Below are 13,345 nucleotides of genomic sequence, written 5' to 3' on the forward strand. Positions count from 1 at the left end.
TGTCTAAAATGTGGACCAACATCATGGAAAGCTTGCATGGGGCAACCATATTAGTAGACCAAGGAATACATCAAAACGTGAAGACGGGAAACTTTAAACAATGTGTCTTGAAAGTAGAAAATGCACAACAAAACAAATGAAGAACAGATTGGTGGAAACTGGAGTCACCACTGTCTGTAAGAAAGCATGTAAAGGAATTGGGATTAAAATACAGAAATACTAAAGAAAAGTCATTATCTACACCTAAACAGAAAAAAAACAGGGTTCCATTAAGCTAAGGAAATCATCATCACCTTGCCCAATGCAGATTCACAATCACTAAGCATTGTTGTCCACCATTGCTTTTCCTTAGCCCATTGCAACCTTGTTTTTTTATGTTTTGCTGATAATGACAACTCATTTAGGTTTTCTGTATTTCAATCTCATTTCCTTACTGCTCTTTTTTACAGTTCAGTCACAAACAGTGACTGCAGTTTTCGCCCATTTGTTCTTTTTTAGTTTTGCTGTGCATTTTCTGTCTTCAAGACATATTGCTTGAAGTTTTCTGTCTTGACGCTCCGTTTTCCTTGGTCTACCAGTAAGCTTGCCTTTTCCAACCTTCCCGTGTTTGTACTAAGTCCAGATTTTAGACACAGGTGATTGTGAACAATCAACATATTTTACACTACTGAAGAGGATTTACCTTTTTGAAGAAGTTTGATAATCTTCTACTTTGTTTCTATTGGCATCTCTTGTGTTACAGCCATGACTCATGTCAACCCACCAGGTGCAACAGCTCCCCAAAGTGTGAACACTGCTTTTTAACTGCAGACTACCGAACAATTGAATGTGATGCAGGTGTTAGCTTTAAGAATGAACATTTACAGAGTGATTGAATAACTTTTTCCTCAAAATTTAGTGATTCCATATATTTTTTACTCTGCTTGATCTAAAATAAAAATAAACTGTTACTTGCTATCACAGTTTAGATTATTGATTTATTTTGGTGTTTCTTAAAGCCAGAAAGTTGCCATTTGTCATGTCTGTTGTACAAAACCCAAAACCTGTGAAGTTGGCATGTTATGTACTTTGTAAATCAAAACAGATTCCAATGATTTGCATATCCTTTTCAAGTTATATTCAATTGGATATACTGCAAAGACAAGATATGTAATGTTCAAAATGAGAAACATATTTTTTTTTTTGCAAATAATCAATAACTTAGAATTTAATGGCAGCACCACCGAAGCATTTTTACCACTGTGTTACATGGCCTTTCCTTTTAACAACACTCAGTAAACCTTTGGAAACTGAAGAGACCAATTTTTGATGCTTTTCAGGTGGAATTATTTTTCATTCTTGCTTGCTTGCTTGCAGCTTAAGTTGTTTACCAGTCTGGGGTCTCCGTTGTGGTATTTTAGGCTTCATATTGCGCCACACATTTTCAATTGGAAACAGGTCTGGACTACAGGCAGGCCGGTCTAGTACATCCACTCTTTTACTATAAAGCCACTCTGTTGTAGCACGTGGTTTGGCATTGTCTTGCTGAAATAAGCAGGGACGTCCATGATTACGTTGCTTGGATGGCAACATATGTTGCTCCAAAATATGTATGTACCTTTCAGCATTAACGGTGGCTTCACAGATGGGTAAGTTACCCATGCCTTGGGCACTAATACAACCCCATACCATCACAAAAACGTGGCATTTGCACTTTGCGTCTATGACAATTTGGATGGTTCTTTTCCTTTTTGTTCCGAAGGATACAACCGCCACAGTTTTAAAAAACATTTTCAAATGTGGACTCGTCAGAACACAGAACAATTTTACACTTTGCATCAGTCCATTTTAGATGAGCTCAGGCAAAGCGAAGCCGGCGGCTTTTCTGGGTATTGTTGATAAATTGCTTTCGCTTTGCCTAGTAGAGTTTTAACTTGCGCTTACAAATGTGTTGAAAATAATTCGCATATTCTGTTTTCATTTGCCATTTATGAAACGTACCAACTTCACTGGTTTTGAGCTTTGTATGATTTTATTTTTTCTACAAACTTAAACAAGTAAATGAACATTCTCCAAGGCTGCTGATACCATCATTTTTCCAGGGGTTGTATACTAGCTAGGGATGGCGTGGCGTAGTGATAGAGTAGCCGTGCGCAACCCGATGATCCCTGGTTCAATCCCCACCTTGTACCAACCTCGTCACGTCCGTTGTGTCCTGATGGGTGCTGGTTAGCGCCTTGCATTGTAGCTCCCTCCATCAGTGTGTGAACGTGTGTGTGAATGGGTAAATGTTGTAGTGTCAAAGCGCTTTGAGTACCTCGAAGGTAGAAAAGCGCTATACAAGTACAACCCATTTATCATTTAGATTCCTTTTGTTCACCTCTTCACAAACAGTCTACCTGAGGCTTGGTAAAATTGTTTCTAAATGTTTATACTCTTTCCTCCCCAATCTACTAACTAATGTGAAGAACATCCACTTCAAGGTCACTTTTGTCACCTAACCCCCAAAAAGTTTCACACCATTAACATAATACAGTATGATGAGTACAGATTCTTGGCATTGCTCCTGTCCTTTATTCTACGCTCTAGTGCAGGCATGTATAATTTTATGAGACATATTATGAGGTGGATAATGGGTTTCTTGCAAATGCATGGTAATTTGGTTGTTGTCTTGAATGTATTACTCCAAGATGTTGATTTGGCATTGAGATTATTTTAATGTCCAAACGCTGTAAAAAGCGGAATGTGTCGCTTGTTTTTGCCCCCTACCTCCCCTGTCCTCTTTTCTTACTGGGAGGTGAATGAGTAAAGAAATCAGCCCATCTGTCTGTTCTTCTCCATGTTCTGCTGTTTACACCGGAAGGGCAGTAAAAGAGGGCAGGTGTGTGTGTGTATGACCACGAGTGTGTATGCACATACACTTGCCTCCAAGGTGGAAAACAAATATAGACAGTCAAAAAAACTGCAGTATTTGCTATATACAAGAAAGTATTTGGGCCACACTGAAGGAAAAAAAAAACAATACCAGGAGAATAATGTTATAATATTGCGAGAATTCGTAACATATACTTTACACTATGTTACAGCAACATCATCATCAGTTGAACATGTTTGTGCAAACCTTTCTCTGTGCGAATGCTCAACAATAATATTTAAATCATAGATCAGGGTTCTAACAAGGGAGAATAGCTGTGAGGGAATTTTGTTTTTAATATATAATTCTCATACATTAAATGAGTATTTTATTGTTGAAATATTGTAACATTTCCCCCTACAAAATTTGCTATTGTTTCCTTACGACATCTAATATATTGTTAACCGTTTATTTTTCAAAGAAAACGTAAGATGACATTAATAGTGGAGGTGGTAATTTTTGGGCACCTCACGATAAGATCCGATTCCGATTCTTGGATCACGGTTCGATTCAACTTGATTCTCAATCCAAATTGATTCTTGTAATGTAATTCGATTCCCGCAGTGTATTATTTGGTATAATAATTCGAATAAATATATATATATATATATATGCATACACACACACACACATATATATATATACACAGCACACACACACACGTATATATATATATATATAATGTGTATATATGTGTGCGTGTGTGTGTATGCATATATATGTGTGTGTGTGTATATATATATATACATATATATGTATATATATATATGTACTCTGTGTGGATATATATTGTTTTATTTCATTTTGTGTCTTTTTTGCATTGATTTTTTTGTATTGATTTTTGAAAATTAGGAACCGTTTTTTTTTAATAAAAATTCTGATTCTGATGTGAATCTATTTTTCTTAGCACCCCTAATAAATGAACATAATTAACAATTTTAACCAAAGTGTGTGTGGAGAGGATTCCATACCCCTACACACACACTTTGGTTAACATTGTTAATTATGTTCATAATTGTACATATCATTTTAGTACTTTTTGCCTAATGCTGCTGACAATCCAATGTCTGTTATACAGTATTTGTTGTTTGCAGTGTTAATTAGTCTGCTGTTAGAATAGTTTTCTTTATTGTGGTGTGTGTTTGTCACAGTGATCACCATGGTCACTCGTGGCTGAAGGCCACATTAAGCCAGAGAAACAGATGGTGCACCCTTACCTACTGGCAAAACAGTCTTAACCTGTGGGTACATGTGTTTGATAATGTGCATGCATCACAAAAAGGTACTACTAATGCTCTTTCTCTCCTTCAGTTGGTGGTGCCTTCGTATTGGGTACTTACACCATTCTCTTCCTAAAGCTGTACTCCTATAAAGACGTCAACCTGTGGTGTAGGGAGCTGAGCCGTATGAAGGTGAAGAAACTGGCCAGATCACTGTCTTGTAAGTTACACACAAGCATAGAATACTAGCGAAGGCCTTACCTACATTTACTTAATAAGTGATGCTGATGCCAGATGGTGGCCACAATCTTTAGTCATGTTCTTACAGTGACATCTGTAGGCAGGCAGATGTAACTGCAGTGGCATGTGTTGCTGTTTTTGGCCATAATGTGTCATTTTTCTCAATAGGTCCATCACCACAGTACTCCAATGGAGATGACTGTAAGGTGTGTTACCCTGGCAACCTCACCATCAGAGGTACTTTAATGCACTTCATGTTTAACGTGTCCCTTGAATTCTTCTTGAACACAGTGTTTCCTACCATCCATTTTTGGACAGCCAAAAAATGTCGGTTCATCAGCTGTGGTCCAGATGGGCCGCAGCAGTACACAGTTGTAATACATTTTTCTACCGCTGGTGGCAGTTATGACAATATCAAACAGAAGAAAGTCTGGAGCTAAAGTCGTACAGAAGTTTCGTAAATACAAAAACTATGACTAAAGTGGTGAAGTGTTATTTTGATTTGCACTTTTTTTGTTCTACTTATTAATAATTCAATTAGAATGTATTAATTTTAATACTATGTAATTGTATGTAAAAAAAAAATAATTACGTTTTTGAGTCCCTTCTTTTGTAGTATGTTTAATTTGTATTTGTAGTGTTGATAATGTTTGTGATTAACACATGTTTTCATATAATATGACAAGGTTTATCCTGTTAAACTATTTGTAAGTTAGCTATAATTGTTGAATATTATTAAAATCAAGAGTAAAATTACTAATATTTACTGGGGATTTGCACTTATTTTGGATTATCATTCACAATCCTTATATAAGATGAGCACACGTCTTTCTTTTTTCTATGCATTTAACTAGTAAATAAATGCAATCATAAGTCCGCTTACAATGGAATATATTGGTGTCGGTCTATTTTGCCTTTAACGCCCTCCAAAAAAATCCAAACATCAACATTAAGGTTTTATATACACTTGCTGTGTATATATCGTGGGATCACACTCCTCAGCCTTCCCGGTAAGGTTTATTCAGGTGTACTGGAGAGGAGGCTACGTCGGATAGTCGAACCTCGGATTCAGGAGGAACAGTGTGGTTTTCGTCCTGGTCGTGGAACTGTGGACCAGCTCTATACTCTCGGCAGGGTTCTTGAGGGTGCATGGGAGTTTGCCCAACCAGTCTACATGTGCTTTGTGGACTTGGAGAAGGCATTCGACCGTGTCCCTCGGGAAGTCCTGTGGGGAGTGCTCAGAGAGTATGGGGTATCGGACTGTCTTATTGTGGCGGTCCGTTCCCTGTACGATCAGTGCCAGAGCTTGGTCCGCATTGCCGGCAGTAAGTCGAACACATTTCCAGTGAGGGTTGGACTCCGCCAAGGCTGTCCTTTGTCACCGATTCTGTTCATAACTTTTATGGACAGAATTTCTAGGCGTAGTCAAGGCGTTGAGGGGTTCCGGTTTGGTAACCGCAGGATTAGGTCTCTGCTTTTTGCAGATGATGTGGTCCTGATGGCTTCATCTGACCGGGATCTTCAGCTCTCGCTGGATCGTTTCGCAGCCGAGTGTGAAGCGACCGGAATGAGAATCAGCACCTCCAAGTCCGAGTCCATGGTTCTCGCCCGGAAAAGGGTGGAGTGCCATCTCCGGGTTGGGGAGGAGACCCTGCCCCAAGTGGAGGAGTTCAAGTACCTAGGAGTCTTGTTCACGAGTGAGGGAAGAGTGGATTGTGAGATCGACAGGCGGATCGGTGCGGCGTCTTCAGTAATGCGGACGTTGTACCGGTCCGTTGTGGTGAAGAAGGAGCTGAGCCGGAAGGTAAAGCTCTCAATTTACCGGTCGATCTACGTTCCCATCCTCACCTATGGTCATGAGCTTTGGGTCATGACCGAAAGGATAAGATCACGGGTACAAGCGGCCGAAATGAGTTTCCTCCGCCGTGTGGCGGGGCTCTCCCTTAGAGATAGGGTGAGAAGCTCTGCCATCCGGGAGGAACTCAAAGTAAAGCCGCTGCTCCTTCACATCGAGAGGAGCCAGATGAGGTGGTTCGGGCATCTGGTCAGGATGCCACCCGAACGCCTCCCTTGGGAGGTGTTTAGGGCACGTCCAACCGGTAGGAGGCCACGGGGAAGACCCAGGACACGTTGGGAAGACTATGTCTCCCGGCTGGCCTGGGAACGCCTCGGGATCCCCCGGGAAGAGCTAGACGAAGTGGCTGGGGAGAGGGAAGTCTGGGTTTCCCTGCTTAGGCTGTTGCCCCCGCGACCCGACCTCGGATAAGCGGAAGATGATGGATGGATACACTTGCTGTAATGCATGCAATATATAATGTAGTAACAGGTGCGTTCATAATAACATGTAATATTTACGTATTTTGAGCATATGCCCATCCATCCATTTCCTACCGCTTGTCCCTTTCGGGATCGCGGGGTGCGCTAGAGCTGATCTCAGCTGCATTTGGGCGGAAGGCAGAGTACACCCTGGACAAGTCGCACAGGGCCAACACAGATAGACAACATTCACACTTACATTCATTCACACACTAGGGCCATTTTTAGTGTTGCCAATCAACCTATCCCCAGGTGCATGTCTATGGTGGCGCATTCATTTCACAAACGCATCACAACATTTGCTTTTTCCTCCCAACATCATCATTGATTTTTACCCTTTGCTGCAGACTTCATGAGAGCCAACAAACATTAATCAGTCACTTGGATGCTGACTGATGGGATGCTGGTATATTCCCATTTAGATTAAGATAGACTCATTATTCTCGCAAAGAAAACAGTGATGTGCAACCAAGCATTTATTTATGTCTTTCACGCCTTGTCAGGAGCTAAATTGGATGGCAATGTTAACCAGCTGTTCGGATTATGTCCTCGTCCTTCTACTGTCAGTGTGAGAGATATTATTTATAATCTAGAATAAGCTTTCACAAGTTCCGTGGCAAGAAAGCAGCTCACCATCTGATGATGTCATTAGCAGCACAAGCTAGTTAGTTCTCTCTCATCACGGCGCCGCTAAAAATAGTTTTTCTGCATTAGCGGTTATAATAACCATATCACTGATGCTTGACCAATATTCAGGTCATGAAATGTAAACAGAATATTTTTGGCATTTTTTCGATGGTTATTTATAGGTCTTTAGAGGACGTCCAATGGAGTCCATTGTAAGCTGACTTATTTACGTTTACATACACGTTTGAATGCATAAACAGAATACATCTGTTTTCATTTCCCACATAAAGATTGTGAACAATAAGAACCATTCCAAAAAAGTGTTGTTCCCCTTTTAAGTGGGTTCCGGGCTAGTCTGTAGTGGAAAAGGTGGGCCCCGAGGTCAAAAAGGTTAAAGGTGCCATATGTAGAAATTTCATGTCAAGTCATCATTAAATGTCCCTGATATGTCAAAAGGTATTAATAAATCATGTTCTTTTCAAATAGATTTATAACTGACAACGGTAGTTAAACCGGGATATGATCATTTCAAAACTAAATTATTATATAATATGTTATTGTTTTCATTTCGATTCCCCGCCCTCCACCGTTTGACCTATTAGAAAGTCGGTGAGTGTGTCACATTCAGGTTGCCAGTTACGCACCGCCACCTTCGTCTAGCTACTACCAATCAATGGTAAAGGTACTAAACATGTCAGACCTTAGTAAATGTAAAGGTTTTTGTTACGATTCTTAATTTATTCATGACAAAGCCAGGAATAAAACAAGGTTTTGTATCGGGGATGCCTTTGAAAGATGGAGACGATTGAAGGTGGTTATTTTTTCATCCGACACCAAACTTGATAGTTAAGTAAGGCATGTACGTTTTCTTATTACTTGTAATAAATGTAAATGGACATTTCGTATGTAAACTATATTGTCCAATACAGTTCATGACCTTTTATAACAAAGCCAGTATGTTCATGCAACGAATGCTTAGTGTGAGGGTGCTTAGCTCCTAGTGTAATGCATGGCATACTAGCCCGGTCAATGGCACATCGACATGTAGGCTAACGGGGGAAATATATGCGATGTGTCAACCAAACTACAGGGGAAAGTATATTTTTGACAAATATAACCTATGTGGATATGGGTACTGTCAGTGCCTATTTCATTCTCAAAATGCTGATACGCTGAGGAATTGGGTTCCAACATTAGCACAGCAAATTGCGGTTTCTGGTACTGTATGAGCATCAGGCACATCCATCCATCCATTTTCTACCGCTTATTCCCTTTTTTGGGGTCGCGGGGGGCGCTGGCGCCTATCTCAGCTACAATCGGGCGGAAGGCGGGGTACACCCTGGACAAGTCGCCACCTCATCGCAGGGCCAGGGGTGGTATTTGCTTGGCACAATATAATGAATTACATGTAATGATTTTGTACTTTGTGTACTGACATGGTAGTAGCCTATATTATTTATGCATAACGTGTTTTTTTCATAACGTGGGTTGGCTCATGGAACTGCACTCTGCATTAAAAGATGGTGATGTGCGTACATGGAAGAGAATGCAGTGCGTCAGGTGGAGTTATGCTGAACGAAATGTGGCGGTAATTTTACTGTTGGTCTTGACTTGCCATCAAAGTAGGCCTATGCGATAGATTGTATATTATTATACATAATATATTTCAATGGTGGTCCGTGCGCTCAAACTAGACATTTTAGCAGGGTAATGCCAACATTGTGTCCAGACTCCCGACAAAAATATTGCTGCGTAACTTTACAAATACATTCGGCTAATCGACATTAGTAATATGTGGCATAAATACTTAGTAAACCTCTTCCAAGAAGCAAAAACAAGAGAAATCGACAGCGTAGAACTCGTCGATTGCCATTTGAAGTTCTTTGGAGTATGAATTGGATTTGGCTGCATATCTGGCAACCTCAGTCATGGAGAGTGGGAGGGGACTACCAAATTGTCACCGCGATTGCAGTACCATTTCTGGCCGCATTACTACATATGGCACTTTTAAGAACCTCTGTTCAAAGATATACTTAGAATGTGACATTTCAGAACCAGAATCAGCTTTATTGGCCAACTATGTTCTCATTAGCTCCTACTTGTGTATCTGTAGACTTGTACTACTTTGCCTTTGCTCCGACGCTGTGCTACGAGCTCAACTTTCCTCGCTCTCCCAATATACGCATGAGTTTCCTCCTGAGGAGACTTTTTGAAATGGTGAGTAAATATTTCATCAAGATGTATCTGCTGTTTTATGGTTTCAGTATTCATCTCAATATTGCTGTATATAACAATTTCATTACCATATTATCCTAAATACGGTGGAACCTCGATTTACAGACTTAATTGGTTCATATTTTAGAGCAAAGTTCTCCATAACCAACAATATAAAGATGAATAATGAGTTCCAGCCTCGACAAAAAAGAAAAAATTGTAAAAGTTAGCACACTTTGAACACAATAAAAAGGGCTGTACATATTAAACAAAAAAAGAAGGTGGTGATGGATCAACTTTATTTAATAAAAAAGTCAAAACAACGACGACTAGCTTAACTGTCCTTATTTTCAGTCGCCCTGCTGACAGGCGCACACACACTGTCGCTAGCCATGTGTTGCACTCAGTTTCAAATCACAAAATACTTTAAATTTAACAGCCAAGTGGCTACAATGATTATAAATAAACATTAAATACCACTTTATAATAATAATGAAGAAGATTTTATATAGCGCTTTTCTATCGACTAAATACTCAAAGCACTCACAGAGAAGTGAGAAGCAATTATTCATTCACTCCTCATTCACACAAGCTACATTTGTAGCCACAGTCGCCCTGGGGAATACTGACGGAAGCGTGGCTGCCAATTTGCGCCTACGGTCCCTCCGACCACCACCTACCCTGGCTCCCCTAACGGCACGTGGAGCAAGGGTGAAGTGTCCTGCCCAAGGACACAACTGCAGTGACTTGGATGGCCACAGATGGGGATCAAACCTGGAACCCTCAAGTTGCTGGCACGCTCGTTATAACCACCACGCTGTTGGTTAATCTTTTTAGTGTGCAGTGGAAGAAAGAAGGGCAGTTTCAACAACGCTGTGGATACTTCCTGAATGTTTCAAACCACACTCATTTCTTTCTTTGAACTCAAATTAAACTCTCAAAACTAAAAAAAATATTGTAAAAAGGCTTAAAAAACCTGATTTATCAATTAGCACAGTAGCTAAGGACAGCTTTGCCGTGCTGCCGGACACAGAGAGGCTGCGGTGCGAGGCACATCATGGCCGGATGAAACGTTTGTACACGAACACAATGTTTTTACAACAAACCTTTTTTCTTTTTACCGGTTTGTGGTTCGTAAATCAAAAAGTTTGTACAATGATGAGTTAGTAAGTCGAGGTCCCACTTAATAAAATTTCAGCAAGATAAAAATGTATTACTCATATTAAAAACATAAAGTGTATTATTACCGTATATCCGGGTCAATATGATACTTCATGTAGTGCTTTAACATAAAGAATATTAAAACTAATGGTGTATGTGTTTGTCCCCAGCTGTTCCTCATCCAGATGTTAGTTGGTCTTACTCAACAGGTGCGCAAACATACAAACCCCGTTTCCACATGAGTTGGGAAATTGTGTTAGATGTAAATATAAACGGAATATGCAAATCATTTTCAACCCATATTCAATTGAATGCACTACAAAGACAATATATTTGATGTTCAAACTCTTAAACTTTATTTTTTTTGCAAATATGAATTAAATTAGAATTTCATGGCTGCAACACGTGCCAAAGTAGTTGGGAAAGGGCATGTTCACCACTGTGTTACATCACCTTTTCTTTTAAATGTTTGGGAACTGAAGAAACTAATTGTTGAAGCTTTGAAAGTGGAATTCTTTCCCATTCTTTTTTTATGTAGAGCTTTAGTCGTTCAACAGTCCGGGGTCTCCGCTGTCGTATTTTACGCTTTATAATGCGCCACACATTTTCGATAGGAGACAGGTCTGGACTGCAGGCGGGCCAGGAAAGTACCCGCTCTCTTTTTTTACAAAACCACGCTGTTGTAAGACGTAACTTGGCTTTTTCTTGCTGAAATAAGCAGGGGCGTGCATGATAACGTTGCTTGGATGACAACATATGTTGCTCCAAAACCTTTATGGACCATTTAGCATTAATGGTGCCTTCACAGATGTGTAAGTTACCCATGCCTTGGGCACTAATACACCCCCATACCATCACAGATGCTGGCTTTTGAACTTCGGGCCTATACCAAACTGGATGGTTATTTTCCTCTTTGTTCCGGAGGACACCACGTCCACAGTTTCCAAATATAATTTGAAATGTGGACTTGTCAGACCAAAGAACACTTTTCCACTTTGCATCAGTCCATCTTAGATGAGCTCGGGCCCAGCAAAGCCAGGGGCGTTCCTTGGTGTTGTTGATAAATGGGTTTTGCTTTGCATAGCAGAGTTTTAATTTGCACTTACAGATGTAGTGACCAACTGTAGTTACTGACAGTGGTTTTATGAAGTGTTCCTGAGCCTACGTGGTGATATTCTTTACACACTGATGTCTGTTTTTGATGCCGCACCGCCTGAGGGATCAACGGTCTGTAATATCATCGCTTACGTGCAGTGATTTCTCCAGATTCTCTGAACCTTTTGATGATTTTCAGACCGTAGATGGTAAGACCTCTAAATTCCTTCCAATAGCTCGTTGAGACATGTTTTTCTAAAACTGTTAGACAATTTGCTTATAAATTGGTGACCCTCGCCCCATCCTCGTTTGTGAATTACTTAGCATTTCATGGAAGCTGCTTTTATACCCAATCATGGCACCCACCTGTTCCCAATTAGCCTGCACACCTGTGGGATATTCCAAATAAGTGTTTGATGAGAATTTCTCAACTTTATCAGTATTTATTGCCACCTTTCCCAACTTCTTTGTCATGTGTTGCTGGCATCAAATTCTAAAGTTAATGATTATTTGCAAAAAAAAAAAAATGTTTATCAGTTTGAACATCAAATATGTTGTATTTGTAGCATATTCATCTGAATATTGGTTGAAAATGATTTGCAAATCATTGTATTCCGTTTATATTTACATCTAACACAATTTCCCAACACATATGGAAACGGGGTTTGTACTTTTAACTGTGACTTTGCATCCAAATGAATTAAAGGTTTTCTTTCAAATCAATTCAAAGCTCTTTCTCGTCTTCCCTCTTTCCCAGTGGATGATTCCAATCATTCAAAGCTCCATGAAGCCACTTGAGGTGAGCAAAGCACAGCGGCATGGGTTCATGTTCTTTTTACAGTAAATACCATTTCCTCTTTTCTCTCTTTTATCGTAGGACATGGATCTATCTCGCATGATTGAGAGACTTTTGAGATTGGCTGTGAGTCAACATAAGAGTTAGTTATATTTGTTATACTGAGCTTTGCACATAGCAGATGGTAAGATGCTGATTATTTTTGTATGTATTAGATGATATATCCTCATGTTTATATGGATCTTGGTCTTTCTACAGGTTCCCAACCACTTGCTTTGGTTGATGTTTTTTTACTGGTTCTTCCACTCATCTCTGAACTTCACAGCTGAGCTTTTGCGCTTCGGAGACCGACAGTTCTACAAAGACTGGTGGTAGATATTTTTCTCAGTTGTTTTTTTTTTTAGTTTTCCTCTTAGTTCCTTTGCATAGTTGAGAGCACATGATTAAGAATGGTGTTTGTGAGTAAGTGACAGTCTCCCATGGCTGATGGAGGGGTGAGAGACTATTAAAAATATGTCATAGTAAGTCAGTATTAATTGAAGTGTCATATCTACAAATTCATTATTTAAGCTCTGTAAAGCCTCACTGTCACTTTTTGCTGACTCATCTTTTAGGAACTCCGAGTCGGTGACATTTTTCTGGCAGAACTGGAACATCCCAGTTCACAAGTGGTGTCTCCGGTGAGATATTCACACACTTGAACTTGGGAAGTCAGTAAGGTGAAATTCATAGAAGCGAACACAGTGCGGGAGCAGTTTGGATACAGGCAGACTGTACAATGGC

At 39.9% G+C, this 13,345-nt stretch overlaps 1 protein-coding gene across 2 annotated transcripts in view; it reads left to right on the plus strand.

Annotated features, from left to right (window-relative positions):
• The window catches only part of LOC133561974 (diacylglycerol O-acyltransferase 1-like), a 70,808-nt gene that overhangs the window by 51,705 nt on the left and 5,758 nt on the right, over positions 1-13,345 (plus strand). For both annotated transcript variants that reach the window (XM_061915727.1, XM_061915726.1), the window contains 8 exons: positions 4,205-4,333; positions 4,522-4,590; positions 9,410-9,513; positions 10,842-10,880; positions 12,524-12,565; positions 12,644-12,688; positions 12,821-12,933; positions 13,177-13,242. In XM_061915727.1, coding sequence (XP_061771711.1) covers positions 4,205-4,333; positions 4,522-4,590; positions 9,410-9,513; positions 10,842-10,880; positions 12,524-12,565; positions 12,644-12,688; positions 12,821-12,933; positions 13,177-13,242 — 607 coding nt within the window. The remainder of the gene's footprint in view (positions 1-4,204; positions 4,334-4,521; positions 4,591-9,409; positions 9,514-10,841; positions 10,881-12,523; positions 12,566-12,643; positions 12,689-12,820; positions 12,934-13,176; positions 13,243-13,345) is intronic.

The sequence above is a fragment of the Nerophis ophidion genome, linkage group LG11 (genome assembly GCF_033978795.1).
Source record: "Nerophis ophidion isolate RoL-2023_Sa linkage group LG11, RoL_Noph_v1.0, whole genome shotgun sequence".
In the NCBI taxonomy this organism is placed as follows: Eukaryota; Metazoa; Chordata; class Actinopteri; order Syngnathiformes; family Syngnathidae; genus Nerophis; species Nerophis ophidion.